At 43.4% G+C, this 19,559-nt stretch overlaps 1 protein-coding gene and 2 long non-coding RNA genes across 5 annotated transcripts; 2 read left to right on the forward strand and 1 right to left on the reverse strand.

The window, feature by feature from the left end:
• The first annotated feature begins 561 nt into the window (after positions 1-561).
• On the forward strand, positions 562-2,151 carry LOC136511958 (uncharacterized). 3 transcript variants are annotated; one of them, XR_010772935.1, is made up of 6 exons: positions 562-632; positions 715-785; positions 875-974; positions 1,387-1,775; positions 1,843-1,925; positions 2,019-2,151. It is a non-coding gene; the product is annotated as an uncharacterized lncRNA (long non-coding RNA). The 3 variants fall into 3 exon arrangements; XR_010772934.1 differs by having other exon boundaries at positions 569-632; positions 715-974; XR_010772933.1 differs by lacking the exon at positions 562-632 and having other exon boundaries at positions 641-974.
• A 127-nt stretch (positions 2,152-2,278) lies between these two features.
• Positions 2,279-5,060, reverse strand: LOC136511957 (protein phosphatase 2C 50-like). Its single transcript, XM_066505969.1, has 4 exons — positions 4,481-5,060; positions 4,063-4,401; positions 3,889-3,994; positions 2,279-2,942 (listed from the first exon to the last, which is right to left on the reverse strand). Exons 1-4 carry the CDS (start codon positions 4,820-4,822, stop codon positions 2,602-2,604), a joined length of 1,128 nt encoding a protein of 375 aa, XP_066362066.1. The 5' UTR covers positions 4,823-5,060; the 3' UTR covers positions 2,279-2,601.
• Positions 5,061-15,197: 10,137 nt separating this feature from the next.
• Positions 15,198-15,960, forward strand: LOC136511573 (uncharacterized). The gene is made up of 3 exons (XR_010772763.1): positions 15,198-15,273; positions 15,387-15,850; positions 15,944-15,960. It is a non-coding gene; the product is annotated as an uncharacterized lncRNA (long non-coding RNA).
• The last annotated feature ends 3,599 nt before the right edge of the window (positions 15,961-19,559 follow it).

Consider the following 19,559-nt stretch of genomic DNA (forward strand, 5'->3'; position numbering starts at 1 on the left):
TAATTCTATATGATACAGCTTTATGCATCCAATTTTCCATTACCTGTAATATTAATCAATGTTCTTACTTCAAGGCTCAACATGATACGAGAGGCTTGGCCTACTGGCTGTCCAACTTATCCACATTGTCAGTTCTCCTGCAACGCTCATTTAAAGCCACCAGGGCAACTGTCTCAACTCCACATAGACGAAGATTTTCCTGTGAAAGGATTTTTCAAGCCAATCAAACTTCAAGCAGTGGACTTGCTTGTCTCAGTGCTCAATCAGTGGATGGAGCTAGCGTGTTTCACCAAATTGAAGCAAGATATCCGGCTTTGCTCTTCAAGCAACTAGTGGATCAGATTGAAAAGGTGTATGGAGTGATAAGCGACAAAATGAAGGGAGCTAAACCATTACTTGAGTTGTGCATACAGGTACCTCATTTCTTGAGCAAAGGAACCATCCACTGACAACTTTTCCTATTGAAAATCTGGGGAATTTCTAAATCTTTAGGATCCAAGAACTTCCTACTCAAATCAAGCAAAGGCCTTGATGTCTCCTGCTAGTGGCTTGGGCCAACAGGACCAACTCATGCATTGGAGATCATCGTGAAAATCTTCAACAGCTATTTGCATGTTCTCAGAGCCAATCATGTAGGTGCTAAATGAGCACAATCATCAATGCAGTATCCATTTGCAGTATTTCAAAAACAATGTTAATGTGGTTACTTTGTAGGTTCCCTCAATTTTGGTCCACAAATTGCTTACCCAAATATTTTCTATGGTCAATGTGCAATTGTTTAACAGGTAAGTTTTGGGTCATCCTATCATATTTTCTTCTTGGAAGTATGAACAGTTCACTTCTGTTCCTGGGGCATTCTCTTATTTGAAAACAGGCTCCTCTTGAGGCGTGAGTGCTGTTCCTTTAGCAATGGGCAATACATCAAAGATGGGCTAACTCAACTAAGATATTGGTGCAATGACGTCAGTCAAGAGGTGGTTCACTTATCTATTCTGTTGTAGTAGGATACATCGTGAAGGGTAAATTACGTAAGAACACTGGTTCACTGTTCTTAGTGTTTAACAAAACCCAAACTTTAAAACGTTACACCCAAGCTATCAAGAAGGAGCTTTGTTGTCCCTGCCCACTCCACTTTGCAATAGGAAATGTGGAGCTATGGGTGGGCTCTGTTAGTCAGCCTAGGTTTGGATTTCACCACGGTGGGGTTACAAATTTCATAAAACTTTAGGGCTATATATCTGGCATTTTATGTCACAATTCGAGATATATCAGGTTTTTGAAACTAGGACCAAGAACGTGTTTTTTTGTAACTCTCATTTTTACATGCCTTTTCTTAAAATAGAAATTTTATAAATCCTTTTAAATTTATGATTTGTTTTGACCCAGTTTGCAGACTCGGCATGGGTAGCACTGAGGCATATAAACAAGCTGTTGACTTTGTGGTTTGAATCATTTTCCCCTTGAGAAGCAAACCTTTGTGGCTCTTGTACACAAACTGAACTATATGAAACTTTGATACTTTTTTTTTCTCAAATATACCCCCTCCCCCTTCCATTCATCAGGTAATTTCTCTGAAGCCAATAAGGACATGGGAAGAAATATGCAATGATATTTGCCCGTAAGTGTTCGCTTTGTCCATGATTCTTGTGTCATTTTCTTAACACTATTTCGTACTCATTTAGCTATTTGTTTAGGCTCTCAGTTTGCCGCAGCTAGAGCGGATAGTCGGTATGTATTGGGATGATTTAAATGGAACAAATGTAACTTCAGCCGAGGTAAGACGATACATTTATTCTTGCACTGTTTGGTTCGAAATGCTATAATGTCCTCTACTATCCATAGTTCATATCAAGCATGAGAGCTATGCTGCGTGAAGAATCAAATAGCGTCTCCAGCTTTTCGGTCCTGCTGGATGATGATTCCAGGTCTATTCCCTGACAATTTATAGGCTCTATTTTTCATGCCCCCAAATGATATTTGTTCGTTACACTCGTTTCATACTTTCATTTCTCTTGCAGCATACCTTTTTCGCTTGAAGATATCTCGAAGTCGATTCCAAACATTGAGGAGACGTCAGTTAATGACCTGCTACCTTTTATCCGCGAGAACCAATTTTTTGCGTTTATATTGTAATAGAGAATGTGTAGCGGTTTCTTTACAAAACCTCCCGTTTTGTATAAGATTGCAAAGTTCTGGGTGCGGTATGAGATTTATACACGCGGGGCCCTGCAATACACGACTTCCATCGGATACAGACATATGGGTAGGCCTTGAATCATTAAGGTAACAATATGTTAATTTTAGTGACCGTCTCAGCCGCTTGGCTCTTTACAAGTTCGACTATCATACAGCATTGGGGATTATACCAAGTGCCAGGGCTCAAGGTAGAAGCCGATTGGAGAATATTGTAACCACCAGAAACCAGAGCGGGGTTAAGCATCATAACCCTCTATGGAAAATGCATCTAGCATATACATGTACAATTCTTGAGGCCCAACGAAAAAAAAAACTGTGGGTCAAGTCTCATGCGGACGACCAACTAGCAGTAGAAGTCTTTGGACATATCATGGTCAGCTCTACTCTGATGGATCCAGCTCAATGTTATGGGTTGCTCTTGAGCTTCTTTCGAGGTTTCAAGTCAACCACAATTACAGTGATATTGTCCTCAGTACCCTTCTTCAGTGCAAGCCTCATAAGATAATCAGCAGCGGCTTGTGCAGCAGGATCAGTGGATTCATCACTTCCATCACACAATGATGATGTGACACTATTGTTCTTGTGCCACATTTGGATTTGCCGACGCGCAACTTTGCATGCCTCTTCATTCGTCACTACATCCCACAATCCATCACTTGCAAGAATGAGGCAGTCGTCATCTTTCGCCCTAGGAAAGACCGTAACTTCTGGTTTTGGAACGACGAATGGTTTCAAATACCGGTCCCCTGCAACAAGTGTTTCCAAGTTTAAGTTAGAAAAAGGTGACGAAAATTGGACAAATGCTATCCAACCCACAGAGAAGTCAGCTGAACTGTTGGTTCAACTAAATTTTCTTTTAAAATTGGAGGAACAATATTGTCTGAGAGTTTAGCACAATGGTGCATCTGATTTTAAGATGGCAATGAATGTTAACATTTCCAAACAAGATCCATTGATGGTTAGCCATGGTCCAAGCTGCAAGTGCCACTTGCAGGAATCATGACATGAGGTACCTTTGTCGTGTCGATTAAAGATGGCTTTTCTACTACGGAGAACTTCATTTCCTAATCACATCTGCATTCTGTGTTCTATACCATAGAAATATACTTAAAGCTTATTTTACAACTTCATTGATTGGATTAGAGCCAATATCCAGATGTCAAATCCCAGAACATGATTTCAGCAGAGCTTTAAGTCTGTCATGCTTGCTATCTCGAATAGAAACAAGCAGTTTAAACCAAATCGCTGATAGAGTAAGGACTTTTTTTAATATATAGAACAGCTACAACATGGTAATTGTAAACGAGGGCAGATAAAAACAGCTCATCTTCCTAAATGGAAGCATGGCATTTAGCAAAATCACCATGCTACAGAGTATAGTACAGAGTCTTTCAACAAAATGACTTCTAGGGAAAAATTGCCTAGGTCAATATGAAACCTTATTCCATTAGATTGAAGATGATTCTCTACATCATATAGAGCGATAATAATACCACAAAAACTAATTCCTACAGCAACTGGTTGCTTAGATTTGATCTTAGAACTTCCACAAAGTCCTATTACACCTAACTAAGATACTTAACAACAAGCAGCAACAGCATAAGCATTTTTCATGTTGCTACAACTGTAATTTCCATCCCACTTAAAAAAAGTCATTCTACCAAGATCTAGCTGAGGAACCAATATACATACCAATCGATCTTGACATAGCAAGTATACCGGAGACCCGGTAGCCGTTCCATTGGATGACCTTGCCTCCCAGGGCCTCAATCCTCGCCCGCTCATCCTTCCTGTCAGGCTGAAGCAACCAAGGGTCAATCACATGAACACCATAAGCATCATGGCTAAGAAAATGAAAAAGCTCACCTTGTGATCAATCGACAGCTCTACGGGCTCTTTTCCACGGCAGAGGACGACCCGCGAATCCCCGCAGTTGGCGACCACCACATGGGACGAGCACACTACAGCGACAACCGCAGTCGAGCCCACGTTCTCGGCAGCCACCGGCCGTGACTCCTGGACGCCACCGACGAGCCTGCTCGCCTGCCCTGACACCTCGTCATCCAGCCTCTGGAAACACCTGGTGAACAGCTCGTCCCAGTGCTCCTTCATGTCCACCTCGCTCGTCTCCCCCAAATCCTTGCCGAGTAGCCTCAGCTCCTGCCGCAACAGCACCTGCAGCCTCTCCCGGCAGTAGTTGGCCACCTGTACATCGACAAGAAGCAACGGATCAGGTGTCATCGATTGGAGCGGCTTTTGAAGGCTCCCAAGCCCGCGGGCTTACCTCGGCGCCGCCGTGGCCGTCAAAGACGCCGAACAGGTGCGCCGGCAGGCGGAGCGCGTCAGCGTCGAGGCCCAGGCCGTCGAGGTCGCGGCGGCTGGCGAGCAGGCGCACCGGCACGTCGGCGAAGCGCGGGGCCGCGGCGCAGGCGTCCTCCATCTCGGCGCTGCGGCCGCGCGTGGACGCGCAGCCCCAGACCGGCGCGCAGTCCATGAGGTAGACGCTCCTCTTGCCGCCGGCGCCGGCGCCGGCGGCAGCGAGATCCAGCTTCTCGGTCCCCGGCGCGCATTCCGCGGCGGCGGAGGCCGCCTCGTCATCCACGCAGATCGCCGCCGCCGCCGCCATCACGAAATCGCAGCAAAAACCCCGCCGGTCCCCAACCCGCTCGTCCCTTGCCCAACCGCGGCGCCGGAGAACCACCGCCACCGCGAGAGGCGGCCACCAGGCACGCACCTGAGACGCGAGGAAGCGGCGGGCGGACGGGCCGGCCTTGCAGTAGGAGGAGCGGCGTGGTATGGCTACAGACTACAGTCTCGGTGGGGTGGGTGATGGGGAAGCCGAGGAGGAGGGTGGAGTGGGTGGGGTGGTGTGGTGCGCGCGCGCGTGGGGGGAGAGAGAGAGGGGTAGGGGAGGGGGGGGAAAGAAGGGGGGTGGGGGGGGGAGGGAGGGGGAAGAAGCGAGGTGGGAGGAGGGATTGGCCCGGGGCCCGCGAGCGGCAGGTCTCCCCGACTCGTCACGCCGCTAGGGAGGGTCCGCGTGGCGGGTCGCTTGATATTTGTCGCGTACTAGTACTCGCGTGCGCGCCCCCTCTCCCTCTCTCCTCTCTCTCTCTCTCTCTCCTAGTCGGCCATACTCCGTACCTCCCCTGGTTTCTGCTACCTTCACCTTCACGCCACCCGGGGCACACCTGTTGCACTCCCACTCGCTCGCACGTGGGTCGCTGTGCCTGTGCGTGACCACTTCGTGCCGGTTTGTCAGTGCTGTAGGAGTGGCACTGCTCTGCTCTGCTCTGGTCCTGCCTGCGTGATGCGACTAGGCGCATGTTCGATCTTCACGAGAAGCCTGACACTTGTAGGGGTACGGATTTTTCATAGATGGTATGAGCCATGTTTTCGGTGCTCACTACGCTTTGAAAAGATATATTTGTATCTGCAACATACCAGTGAAATTTTCTGGAGTTCCTAGAGTATCTAATAAGGTCCAGTTTAGTTCCCTCTCAAAATACCAAATTTTTTAAGATTTTTCCGTCACATCGAATCTTTGGACGCATGCATAAAGTATTAAATATAAATAAAAAAATAAACTAATTACACAGTTTAGATGAAATCCACTAGACGAATCTTTTAAGCCTAATTAGACTATGATTGGACACTAATTACTAAATAACAACGAAAACTGCTACAATGTCATTTTGCCAAAAATTTCGGCATCTAAACCGTCCCTAAGCTCTTATTGGTACTTTGGATTTTATACATTTCTTTTTCACAGACCACTCTTTGAACTCGTAGCATCCTCGAGTGAAATGCCAAATAATGGAGTATATATCAATTATTATCAGTCTAATAATAATTCACTCATAATAAATATCTGATATGTGAGCTAAGCTGCATATGGATCATTATATATTATCCTTTTCATTCTGCTCTCTTATGTTTTTTGCTTGACAAGTTTAATAGCGAAGCACGAGTTGGGCTATTCAATCACGGTGTTTATTTTGATTGTCGTATTTATATACAAGTCATATCTTTTTTTTTGTGATGCTGCAACATCAAGAATTTCCTGGACTGAGCATATTACTTAGGAGTATCTAGACTTTAAACGTACAGTATTTGCAACTACTATCATATAGGAGTAGTTAAGTTTTGGCTAATATAGACAGAAGAATTTCATGGACTTTCATATAGGATTTTATCCTCGTCGGGCAGTTTGAGTGATTGTAGGACAAAAAATATTCCTCCCATTTAATTTAATATAAAGATTTGTGGGACAAACCGTATAGGCCCGTTCGTTGGTCTGAAACTTGGCTGAAACTGACTGAAAAACACTGTTCTGGCTAAAATATTATGAGAGAAAACACTATTCCAACTAAAAAAAGAAGTTAAACAAACCAAATTTCAGACCAACCGAATGAGGCCAGATTATTATAGCCAGCACAGTTCGAGCTAATAGAGATGTTGGCTTTAGGAAAAGTGATAGGATAGATAGATAAGGCACCTGTGAAACTACCATCGTTCCATCACAAGCTAAAATTCACAGCGTGTATCGTCGGTTGCCGGAATTTGCCAGAAGGTCTAGGGCAGAATCCAAATGCATCCTAAGTTCTTTCCTGCCCATAAATTTTGCAAAATTATGTCTTTTACCAAGATATCTCCCAAGGACGTTGATCCCAAGACACCTCGCCATAGGGTGACGCGTAGCATTTGCCGTGTTATCCCTCCCAAAGCCAGGAGTAAAAATTGTTGTCTATTCCAATATAGTACTGAGTGAAAGCATCTAAATTTGACTTACTTTTATATAAAAAGTATGAATATTTATAGTAGTAACCAATTCTTCATTGAATACCAGTATCTATTTTGTGCCATAAATTATAACTAGGGCCTTGTTTAGATCACCTTCAAATTTCAAGTTTTTTCACTCTCTCCCTCATCACATTAATTTTTAGCCGTTTGCATGGAGCATTAAATATAAGTAAAAAATAACTAATTGCACAGTTTAGTTGGAAATTACGAGATGAATCTTTTGAGATTAGTTGATCCACGATTGGATAATATTTACCAAATAAGACGAAAGTGCTACTATTCATCGGGTTGAAATTTTTTGCAATCTAAACATGGCCTAGAAGAATTTTTCATGCGTTGCTACTGGTATATATCCAACTTGGACGCATAGTTGGTGGCGTGGGGTGCATTAAAGGAGCTAAGTGGAGAACAATACGGTGCATCTTGATGGTTTGGTGGCTCGACAGCAAATGCAATTTAGTGTTCTGAAGTTACATATGATCGGGCTCGCGAATACAATTTAGTGTCTATACTTAGGCCTTGTTTAGTTGGCGAAATTTTCGGCGAAATGGTACTGCAGCACTTTTATTGTTATTTGATAATTAGTGTTCAATCATAGTCTAATTAGGCTTAAAAAGATTTGTCTCGTGAATTTTGTCTAAACTGTGTAATTAGTTTTATTTTTTATTTATATTTAATGCTTCATGCATTGCGTCCAAATATTCAATTGACGGGGAATCTTGAAAATTTTTGTAAAATTTTGAGAACTAAACAGGCACTTAGTGACTTGGTTGGGCTCAGTGATGACGTGGCCTCACGAAATCTTAAAGAAATAAGTAGTGGGGTTTTGCTTTATAAGAGTATAAGATTATAATATGTTTTCAGGTAAAAGCATCTTAAATTTGATTTAGTTTTATATAAAACATTAAAATTTATGGTACTAAACAATACTACTACGTATCTATACTATAGTATATAACGATCTCTCTCACAAACCACTGTTACCAGCACAGCTGATATGAACAGTAACGGGTTTTTTTATAAGCAGTACAGGGTCCACAGATAAACATTAACGGGTTTTTAATAAACAGTAGCGGGTTTATGAACACTGCTTTACCGATTCTATGACAGTGACGGTTACTATGAACAGTATTTAACCCATTAACGAAGACAAACAGCCTATTTCCTTTTTTTTTTATACGCCTCAATACAAATCTTTTTTCTCCACTATTGCCCGCGCATAGCGCGGGGTTCCCTTCTAGTTATTGAGTAATTTACTGCTGCTGCTGCTATGCTGCTAGCTTCTTCTGCTGCTACTACTACTACAATACTACTACAGTAGTGTTCCAGCTAAAATTGAGATTGGAATACAGGTAGTAACATTTTCTTGTCCATAGCAGTATATGCAGCTAGTATAGGCAAACAGTATTACTACCAAAGTAAAACTACCAGAGCACTAGGTGTTATATTATTATGACACACCATCCAGGGACCAGCCAACGCGTGCGTCCGCGCGTGGTAAACCCCCTGTGGTGCCGCCTACTAGCCCCTAGCCGAGATGATCTCCATCCGATCCGACCATCCCGATCCCTTTCGCCCTTCTTATGACCATCGCCCCTCAGCCTGACACGTTGCGTCCGCTCAAGGTCGGAGGCGGAGCCCCTCCTCTCATCTTTCAAGGTAGCGGGGTCCACGCCTCCCCCAGCGACCCAATCGGAGCCCAGCCACTTGGCCACGTCGGACGCGAGAAAAGCGTGCCTTCTCTTTCCGAGAGAGAGACGGTCAGACGAACGACGCGATCGCCTGTGCTTTACGCCGGCGGGCCGGCGGCGGCTGCCGTGTGCGACGCGCCGATCGCCACACGCCGGACACGCAAGCTAGCAGTGGCTCCGTTCACATGGTCTGAACTGGCTGAAACTAGCTGAAAAATACTGTTCCGGCTGGATTGTTGTGAGAGAAAAAATACTGTTCTGGGCTAAAAAAAAGCCGAACAAGCCGAATATGGGGTAAGCCGACACAGAACCACGTATCGCCGTTCCCGGCCGGATCGGAATAGCGCTTGATCGCAGATACGGTACCGGACGTCGGGATCATCGTAGCTGCTCACTCGATCGACAAAACCGTCACGGGCGCCGACAGCGACGCCTACTATCTAATACGCGGGCCGCGGCTACATACATACGTGCACACAGTTACTATTCTTTGTACATACATGTGGGGTACACGAAAAAGGTGGCCGTACGTGCGATGCGAGCAGGGGGGGGGGGTAAGGAGGATGGAGCGGTTGAGCTGGTAGGTTCGTCGCGCCGGCCGGGTCGTCTCGTCAGCGTCACGTCGCCAAGCGAGGGCTCCAGAAGTAGGCGTAGGCCTCCGTATCGTATCGTGGTGCCATCCATTCCATATACAGTAGTATGTGCTTTCCTCTCTCGACGGGTTATTTTTGGGGTTCTGGAGAATGTACGCTGTTGTGCGACAGGGGAGGGTTGCCACCCGTACGCTACATGCGAGGAGGAGGATGCGTGCGTGACCCCGGCGATCCGATCCAGATCCGAAACCCAGGACGTCACGTGACCGTTCGCACCACCAGGCGGCGCGCGGTCGGGAGATGAGGAGATGAGCTCGGACGACGACGACCGAGACCGAGCCCACTGCGACTGGGACTCCCTGGGTGAGTTCCGACGCACGGTGAGCCGGTGACGCGGCCGGGGACGGGTGGGTGGCGGTTTCTCCGGACTCCGGCGGGACTGGGGTCGGGGTCCGACAAGGCTGGTCCAGTCGCATCAATGATTGATTGACGAGTACCGACCGATCACCTCACGCCCGATGACGATGACTTGTCAGGTGCCACGCCATGGGTAGACCGATCTGTTGGACACTTGGCGCCCGGCCGTTCCAAGCAGGAAAGGAAGGATGGATGGATGCCATCAATCATCATGCCGTCCCGTCCTTGTCTGCGGCTGGATGTGTCCCTCGTCTCGACAAAAACGTGCCCCCCCAACTCTTGCTGTTTTCCAAACAGTTTTTTACAAAAAAGTACTCGTATCCAACACCAAATACATATTATATTGATTATGCAATATATGTTCATAGTGGCCAGGAGGTGAGGCTTAAGCCCTCTGCCTGCCTACCGGAGTTCGAGCCCCCGCTGGGGGCAGAATTTCCTGTACCCACCAAAAAAATCCCCTCGTCTGTCTCGACTTTCCCAAAGCACAGGCAACGGACCGGCCCACTCACAGGGTAACGGGCCCCCTGTGTAAGGGCGGGACACGCGTGTTCGGGGGTTTTCTCGGCCTGCGTGAGAAGGTCTTCTTCCTAAGCACAAAGTTGCGGGGGCTGTCTGCCCACCGTAGGCCGAGTTTAATTATAAATGTTGATAATGTTTCTATAAATTTAGTCAAATTTAAGAAATTTTAGCTTAATCCAAACCTATAATTATATCCTTCCGACTCCATCTGCCAAGATGGAGTGAATAGGGATCGCTAGGAGGCATATATATATGTCACTTTTTCACCTCCCACTAACTCGTTCTCGAGGAATCTAGACTTGCATTTTTTTTTCTATGAAATGAGGGAGTACATAGGGGTAAGCTTTCCTTTCGTTAGTGGTGAAAGAACACAGCAAATCACGTGCTCTACTCGGGGGCCTCTCAAAAGCGAGATGAGAAGAGAAATTCGTCGCCAAAGATGCGAAGAGAGAGATTTTTCCTATATAAAAAAGTAAAAAGAAAAGAAAGAAAAGATCTGGGAAGAGAGGAACTGCCCAGACAGAAAGAAAAGATCTGGGAAGAGAGGAACTGCCTCTGCCTGCCGGCTGGCGTGCTGGGGATATGCATTTGCAGGAGCCCGGTCGCCGTCGCCGTCGCCGATCGTTACGAGCCCCTCGCCGTGGCGCCCCGCCATTGGCCCAAGTGTCCCAGGACCACCTTTTTGTGCTGTGCGTGTGAACGGAGCTGCCAAGGGTACCAGCGCTGGCATCGTTTTCTGCATCTGTGGGCACACGTAGCTCTCGTACGCCACGTACCTTGTCCAAGGCAGTAAGGCATGCAGCGCAGCTCGGCCTTTCTGGAGCACAAGTTCGGCGGGGGTCGCTCAGCGGAACGCTTCAGGGACCAGACAGCAGGGGGGCGACGAATGCAGCCGGGCGGGAAGCAGCTAGCAGCATGCGAAACATATGCTCGGGATGGAGAGGGCGGAGTGGCGGGGCGGGGGTGGTGTATATTGCGAGGTCTACATTAGATTAAAACAGTAAAAAAGAGATTAGAAATTTCTGTAAAGCCATTGTTTATCAGTGTTTAGAACAATACAAGGACATGAAAAATCGGCCTTACAAGATTCTTCAGTATCTGTGCCATCGATTGTAATTTGTGTTCTAGGTTGTGAGGACACCTGAATTCTCAGATTCAGGACAACAAGCAACTAATAATATGATTGTGACTTGTGATTTGTAAAGGAGACCTGAATTTTTACATTCAGGACAACAAGCAACTAAGAATATGCTTGTTTGTTCTATTTTGCAGATTATACTACTAGTAACTTTCAGAAGTAGTATGACCTTGATGTTAGATTGTATCTTTGCCAAACATTGGTTCGTGTTCACCACAGACTTGGGATGAGACATATTTTTTATTTATTTATTTTTATTTATGCTGTTCAAATCTTATGCCCATCGTTCTGTACTCATCAAATCTGATAAAAAAGATTTTTGTTATGTGAAGACACATTAGCCTTCCTTTTGAAGCCCCTTGTTGGAGTTTTAGCGGAAAAATGTGCCATTTATACTTTGAAAAGGATCTTGGTTTTCTGAGTGTTTCTTTACATGTCATACTCAGTAGTTTGAAAACTGTTGTATCTATATTATCATGTGTTTTTTTTTTCCAACAAAGAGGGTGGGGAGTGGAGCATTTTGGGATCAGTACTATACCTATCATATATATGCTCTTCATCAACATAATCTGAATAATATCCCACAGTTTCACTTCCTGGGGCACTATAAAGTTCTTGGATGCAGGGGAAAAGTATGGAAACTGGTTTTATGTTTGACTGGCACTACCTTTCTTCTAGCAACTTAGCCACGTATGCACTTTACAGCCTAACAATCCACTAAGATGTCAAAGCGTGATTTCTTTTGTTGTAAATATCTAGAGTTGATGGATAATTGCTGTTTCTTTGAAGCTTAGTCAAATGCCATGGTTTTTTTTTACACAGTAGATCTGACTGAGCTCATATGAAGTGGTGGTGGGGTGTGTGTGTTAGGGGGGAAGGTGCATTTTGGGGAACACTTTACTATACCTGACATATATATGCTCTTCATCATCAATCAACACAACCATATCCCACAATTTGACTTCCTGGTGTCATGTAATGTTCAAACCGGATGCCAGATGCAGGGCATCACTTTAAAAACCTACCAGTCCACTAAGATGCGAAAGCATGGTTTCATTTGTTGTAAATATGTAGAGTTGATGATCATTGCTGCTTGTTTGAAACATGGTCAGGTGCCATGGTTTTACACAGTAGATCTGATAGAGCTCTTGATAGGTCAAGCATAATACATGTGAATACTTTCCCGAGGAAATAATTTGAGGTTAGATAAACAGCTATTGGTTCAGTTGGTTGTTTCTGAAACTAGAAATGTTTTTTTGGGAAATCAGGAGGGTTTACCCCTTACTGCTAATAAACATAGACAAAAAAAGATAGCAGAATACAAAAACAGACTTTAAGAAACAAAGAAAATAAAAAAATACCATGTTATTAGAAAATAGCTAGTATAGATAAAATGTATCTTTTGTTATGCCTCCGCTGATGATTGTTGTTATTTTCTATGGTTGGTGTGCAGTCTTAATTTGGGTACTGTTTTCAAATTGACCAATTGCATCCCCCTAGTGTAGATGTGATTATGTCAATATGTCCTCAAACCTATGTTGGGCAAACTTAGTGAATCATGTTGATTTATGACTAAATTATAAGCTGGGGTTGGATCATGGATTGGGGCTTGTAGTTTGAAACATGGTCCAAGGGCCTGCGATGAGCTGGATAGCTGCTGTTTGGTTCGAATTCTTCTGATTGAGTTTAGTTAGCGAAGATAAAAAGTATGTGTGCTCATTGAATCTGATAAAAAAAACTGCTATGTGAGGGGGACATTACCCTTCCCTTTTCTTTAAGCCCCTTTGAGTTTTAGCAGCAAAATGTGTCCCATTGGAACACTTTACTATACCTGACATATATATGGTCTTCATCATCAATCAAACCGGATGCAGTGAAAAAGGATGGGCAATGGTTTTACGTTTTTCTAGTACTACCTTCTTCAAGAACTTAGCACTATGAAACCTACCGATCCACTTAGATGCCAAAGCATGGTTTTGGTTGTAAATATGTAGAGTTGATGGATGATTGCTGTTTGTTTGAAACATTGTCAGATTTTTACACAGTAGATCTGATTGAGCTCATGATAGGTCAAGCATAATACATGTCAATACTTACCTATGGAAATAATTTAAGGTTAGATAGCAGCTATTGGTTCAAGTTGGTTGTTTCTGAAAATAGAAATGTTTTTTTGAGGAAATAAATGGTTCTGTGATGTTTCTCAGATTAATGATTATTTGAATGAATCGAAGCTCCGCCACTAGTCAATAAAGTTATTAAAATCAGAATGGGTTGCCAGAAGCAGCTGTTTGGAGAGAAGAGCAATTGTAAAGGGGTTGTGACTGAATCGTCAGCATCGCAGACAATGCACACAACTAATGTGGCTGTGGTAGATGGAGATCAGGACAAGGTCACGATGGGTTACCGGCATGTATTTCAGAAGGTGGAAACATCATCGTGCACACCAGCCGTAACGAGGATGTTGTGGCTGCATTTCAGAAGCCGGAACACCATCCAGCAGAGGCATGTTCTCACCAATGGCAATAGTTACAGAAAGCGAGAACGCTACAAGACACCAGATGCCGAAAAGAAGTACACCCATGTGAGTAGCTTGTTGTGACATTTGAATAAGAAGTTCGAAAATTCTGCTATGTGAATATGAAATAAAATTAGGTTTCAAAATTACCAAATGATCAAAGTTGTGATGATGGATTCAGAAAATAGAGCTGAGAAGTATTCAGACTTGAGGAAATAATGAAAAAAGTAAATGTACAGAACTTGACATAGGCTGTAATGCGCATGCTTACAATATTTAGACTGAGGAACCAGACATGTTGAGGTCTTATATAGGTTGAAAATCACTGTAATCTATTTTGACTGAGAGAAAATTCGAGCAATTTTGCATTGCCTCTTGGTGGTAAACGGAATATCTAATTGCATATGTTGTATGCAGAAAGAAAACATTGATCCTGCCCTCATTCCTAGGACTGGATGTCATTCAGAAACCGAAAAAGAGGCCAGGGATTTCTATGAAGCGTACGCCGAGGAGGTTGGATTCAATTGAGCTATGGAAACAGTAAAACATATTCATATATTATACAGTGCAGCAATGAGGGGGTTCATACTTACTTTAAAAAAAATGAGGAGCAGCGTGTTAGGAACAATACCACAAAGAAGACACACTGCAGTTGTCGAAGATGAAGCTTAAAAGAATTTATGATGAAAACAAGAATGAAATAACAGTGGTGATTGAGCAAGTGGATCTAATGCATAACCATCCATGTCTTAAAAAGAAAGAAGAAATAATAAATATGAGATCACACAAGGAAAAGGATCCGGTATTACTTGAGTTGTTGATGACCTCCAAGCAGCGGATGTCCCACATCATAGTATACAGAACATTGTTAGGGACATGCATGGGGGAGGTGAGAACGTGCCAATGACCAGGCGGGATCTTGAGAACAGGTCAGTGTGTGCCAACTCTTATACCATGCAGTAAATAGGTACTGTCGATTACATCTGTGTAATAGTAACAAATTTTACAGGAATGCGGCTAATGTGAGGGCAGAACATGCCAATGACATTGCGAAGCTTCTAGAATTCTTTGAAGACTGCAAGGCGCAGAACCCACAATTTTGTTGGTATGTCAAGATCGATAAAGAAGGGATGATTCATAGCTTATTCTGGAGTCACGCTAGCATGCAGGCAGAATATAATGATTTTGGAGATGTGATGACATTCGACAACCACGCACAAGACAAATATATATGAGAAGCCACTAGCTATGTTTGTGGGTGCAAACCATCACCTACAGAACACATATTTTGGATGTGCGCTGTTAGGCGATGAGACAATAGAATTATAGAAACATTCCAATGGGTATTTCAAGCTTTCAAGAAATGCATGGGAAGACATAGGACTAGGTGCATTATCACAGGTAAAGTAAAACTATTTAAAAAAGTGGAAAAACCTTGAAGGTAGAATGAAAAACAATTTCAAGCTGTTTTGGTTGTATTAAGTTAATGATCCTCATGCTCCTATGTGTGGCAGATCAGGATCAGGCAATGGAAGTGGCCATAGGACTGGAATTCCCTGGTGTCATCCACAGGATTTGTCGGTGGCATGTGGTTAACAAGCATATGCCGAACCTGAATGAGATATTCAGCCTCTATGAGAAACAACACTTCAAGGAAAAATTCAAGTCGGTGCTGAACCACCCCCTGACACCCGATGAATTTGAGAGAGCATGGGAAGAACTGATAACAGAGTTTGATCTGCAAGGAAATGCCACTATGGAGAGCTTATTCCGGCAACGAGCTAGGTATATCCCAGCTTTCTTTAAAGATGATTACTGTGGGATGATGACATCGACACAGCGTAGTGAGAGCAGTAACTATGCGATTAAGAAGAATTTTGTGGGAAAGCAGACATGTTTGCACAAGTTTGCAAAGCGTACTCTAGATTTCATGCAGACACGGAAGATGAAGGAGGGAGCTGAAACATACCTTGCAACGGTAAAACTAATTTAAACATTGAAAATACTGTGATTGAAATGGTAGTACACTATGCAAAAACTTATGTTTTGATTGTGTCGTTTGTTGATGCAGAGCAAGACACTTACCAAGAACAAATGGCCATTTGAGGTTCAACTAGGAAGGATATATACACGGGCAGTGTTCAAAAACTTTGAAAAAAAAATGGTCAATTGCACCGCATACACATAGAGGATGATCCAGAGCTAGGCGAGCATTGGTACAAGGGTTTGTCACACGAATAGGTCAGAAGTGATAAGCTGGGACAACACAAGTTCAAAGTGAAGGCAGATAAAAGTAAACGGACATACAGTTGCGAGTGCAGGGAGTGGGAGCACACAGGTATTGTGGAAAGACACTAGTATCTTAAAGGATTCATGAAATTATGTCGGTACTGAAAGTTGTTGTCAATGCAGGACTGTTTTGCGTGCACCTTTTGCGTGCATTCATTCATGTCCAAGTAGACAAGATTCCACGTGAATACATTTTAAGCGCTATACAAGGTTCGCTAGGAGGGAGGTTGACTTTGATACGAGCGACAAGCTTCTAACCGGGGAGGACGGCAACACACAAAGCTATAGAACAAAGACTCTAATACCAAAAGCTATGAAGGCGGTCAGATCAGGGAGCATGTCGAACGCTGCTTACAGAAGATTGCTCGAAGTTTTAGAAGATGTCACGAAGGAAATAGACAATATCCCCCCAGACATTGGTGCAGAAGCGAGGAAGGGACAAGGTCATCAAGGACAGAGGTAAAGACATGTTAGTAAAAGAAGAACTATTTTAATGTACATATAGTAATAAAGGAGGTCTCTAAATTATATATGGCATGTAGGACAATTCTATAGATAGCAGCAGCGACGATGGCAATTGAAGAAGGAAGATGTGAGGAGACAAGGATAACACGGGTATGTTTTTTTTACATGAAGTAATGAAGCAAGTGGGGGTGAACCTTAGTGAACCATATATGTTAATTGTGGACTATATATTTGAATTGTGGACAGAAAATTTACCAGCTGCGAACCAGTTACTACCATGGAGGTTGTTCAAAACAAATGAAGGCAACAGAAATAAAGGTAAAGGTGAAATGGAGATGTGAATCTTGGTTTATTCAAATTGCTATATCAGAACCTATATTACTGCTGCCTAAAATTTCACCATAGCACTTAGCTATTTAAAAATAGAAAAAATAAAGTTAGTTGTACAATATGTGTCAGTTTGCTTGTGATTGCAATGGAACATCTGAATCCTATTTTTGATCCCTGCCAAGAAAAAAAAATTGAGATGAGTTGGAAAAGAAAAAAATGTGTAGGGGAAGTAGCTGGTTTAAGATTAGTCATATAATTCCTTGTTTAGGAAGTTGTATTAACTAGTTACTAGAAACATATTCATTAGCAGTAGTGCTCCATTGTTCCATTTCAGTAGACAAGCATAACTGATTAGCTTTAGATTTTGTCATGCTTGACAAGCACAAGTACAAGTTAACTAGTTATTCACTTAATCTGAAAAATTGGTGAATCAGTGTGGAGACTACCGTGTTGACTTGATGTTATCACATATTTTTGTGAATTACACCATCATGAATGAATGCAACATATGGCATAGTTCATGGGGGCTACTGTATTTGGCTTGATAATGTACCATGATCTTCATGCTGATCTGAAATAAATCTGTAGTAGCATAGACATGATTGAAGGCTTTCAAGTGAATTGTAAAAAGGGTTGATGTTGATTTTTGTTGATTCTATGGACTGCTAAATGAAAAACATGTGCCAGGAATCTGGGACCACATGTAGAGTTGAGGCTAGCCTGTGCTGGATTGCAATAAAGAAATAGGGAAGAAAAAGGCAGCAGCAGCAACAAGTGAAGAAGGGTCACAACATGAACAGGTAGATGAACAAACATGAAAATCAAGAGACGTTGGGCACTAGTTGATGTGTGCATTTGTTCTTACTCTGAAACTTATATTCTAAATGATTGACAAACCTGATTTTGTGTCTGCGGGATGTGACAACATTGATAACCTGGTGCCTCCTGAAAAAGCAAAGCCTAAGTGGCAGGAACAAGACAGAGTCAGAGAAGGCAGCAGTAACCCTTGGAGCATTAGGCGAGAAATTGGGCACGAGAAAGTGCAAGGCTTGTGGGCAGTACGCTACACATAATGCGCGGACGTGCCTCAGCTTGGAACATAATAGAATGATGCTAGAAGAAATGAAGAACAAAAAGAGAGGGAGGGCCACCAGGCGCTAAAAATAAAAAGGTAAGCTAGGAGCATGTTACTGATCGCGACGAGGAGGACAATAGAGTGAAGACACGACAGAAGGTAGGCGCAGAAAACACCTATACTGATCTAGATAGTGACAACGAGGGAGAAAAATGAAGAGGATTGCAGGGAGTAATACAAAGTGAGTGGTTGGAGGGGCCATGCGTCACGGCAAAACGCTATGAGAAGGGGTTGCTACGATGTGATGAAGTTTTAGCTAGTGGTATGATTTATCAATCATTGATTTTTTTTTTCTAATAGTGTCAGATTCAGAATCTGGTCATAATACTCTAATGTGCATTGCAAGTGGCGTGTGTTCTGACATTAGGGATGTATAGGTAATTTGATGTCGTCTACTGATTGATGAAACTGGACATGCCCATTGTTATGCATGTTTCAAATGTAAGTTAAGTTTCACGATGAACAGAAACTAGTGATACATACAAAGAGGAGCTTTAGAATAATTAATGTTATGAAAAAAAATGCATCCATTCCATTTTGCATTTTGTCCTCAATTTCTTCCTTCCAAGATTCCTTTCTTATTCCCTCCATATCGTGTTGTCTGTAGTACGAATGACTAACAGGAAGTAGCAATGAAGTAATGTGATATGGATGCGTACTTGCAACCATTTGGTCTTGTTCATGCCTATTTATAAGCACTCTGTAACGTCTTGTTCGCACTCGCGCTGCTTCCACAGGCCCATGCAACGGCGCAAGACCGTGTCCGCGTGCTCATTCTCGTGCATGCCATGTCTTGATATCATGCATTGGCATAGGACCAAGCCATGGTCACACCGGCACAGGACCAAGCCTTGATCACGCAATCTCAGGAGCCCTTGCAGCGGCAAAGGACCAAGCAAAGGCAGGGCATCTCTGGAGCCCATGCAAAGGCATAGACCAAGCAAAGAATAGCTCTTTCTATATTTACCTCCCTCCTTTAATTGCAATAATCGTGTTGAGTTTAAAGCAGTTTGGTATTCTTCATAACTCATCCCATGATAGTTTCCTATTCTCATTGCTAACTCACCTTTCATCCGTATATTTGTTTCTTTCACCCACAAATTCAACCATGCCCAAGCCCCCTGGTATGTCTAACGAGGAATACTGGGAGTACTATCGAAAACCGTATGGCATTACATGAGCATGGAGCTAGGGATACAACCTCATCGAATTCAAGGTACACAATGAGGAATCGCAACAATTCAATTAACCCACCACCTAAAGGGCAGGTGAATCCTTCTCGCACGGAGGTAAATATAAACCCTCTTGCCGCTCCTAGGGAGAAATTTTTTGATCCTCCGACCGTTGACAAGATCATCAAGAAACCTAAAACGATCGACAATGATCCTTATGGTGATAGTAGTGATGAAGATTACCGACACCTGAAGTGTCGGAAGAGTCTTCTGGCACCGAAGATGAAGGAGGCTCA

The sequence above is a fragment of the Miscanthus floridulus genome, chromosome 16 (genome assembly GCF_019320115.1).
Source record: "Miscanthus floridulus cultivar M001 chromosome 16, ASM1932011v1, whole genome shotgun sequence".
NCBI classification, from domain to species: Eukaryota; Viridiplantae; Streptophyta; class Magnoliopsida; order Poales; family Poaceae; genus Miscanthus; species Miscanthus floridulus.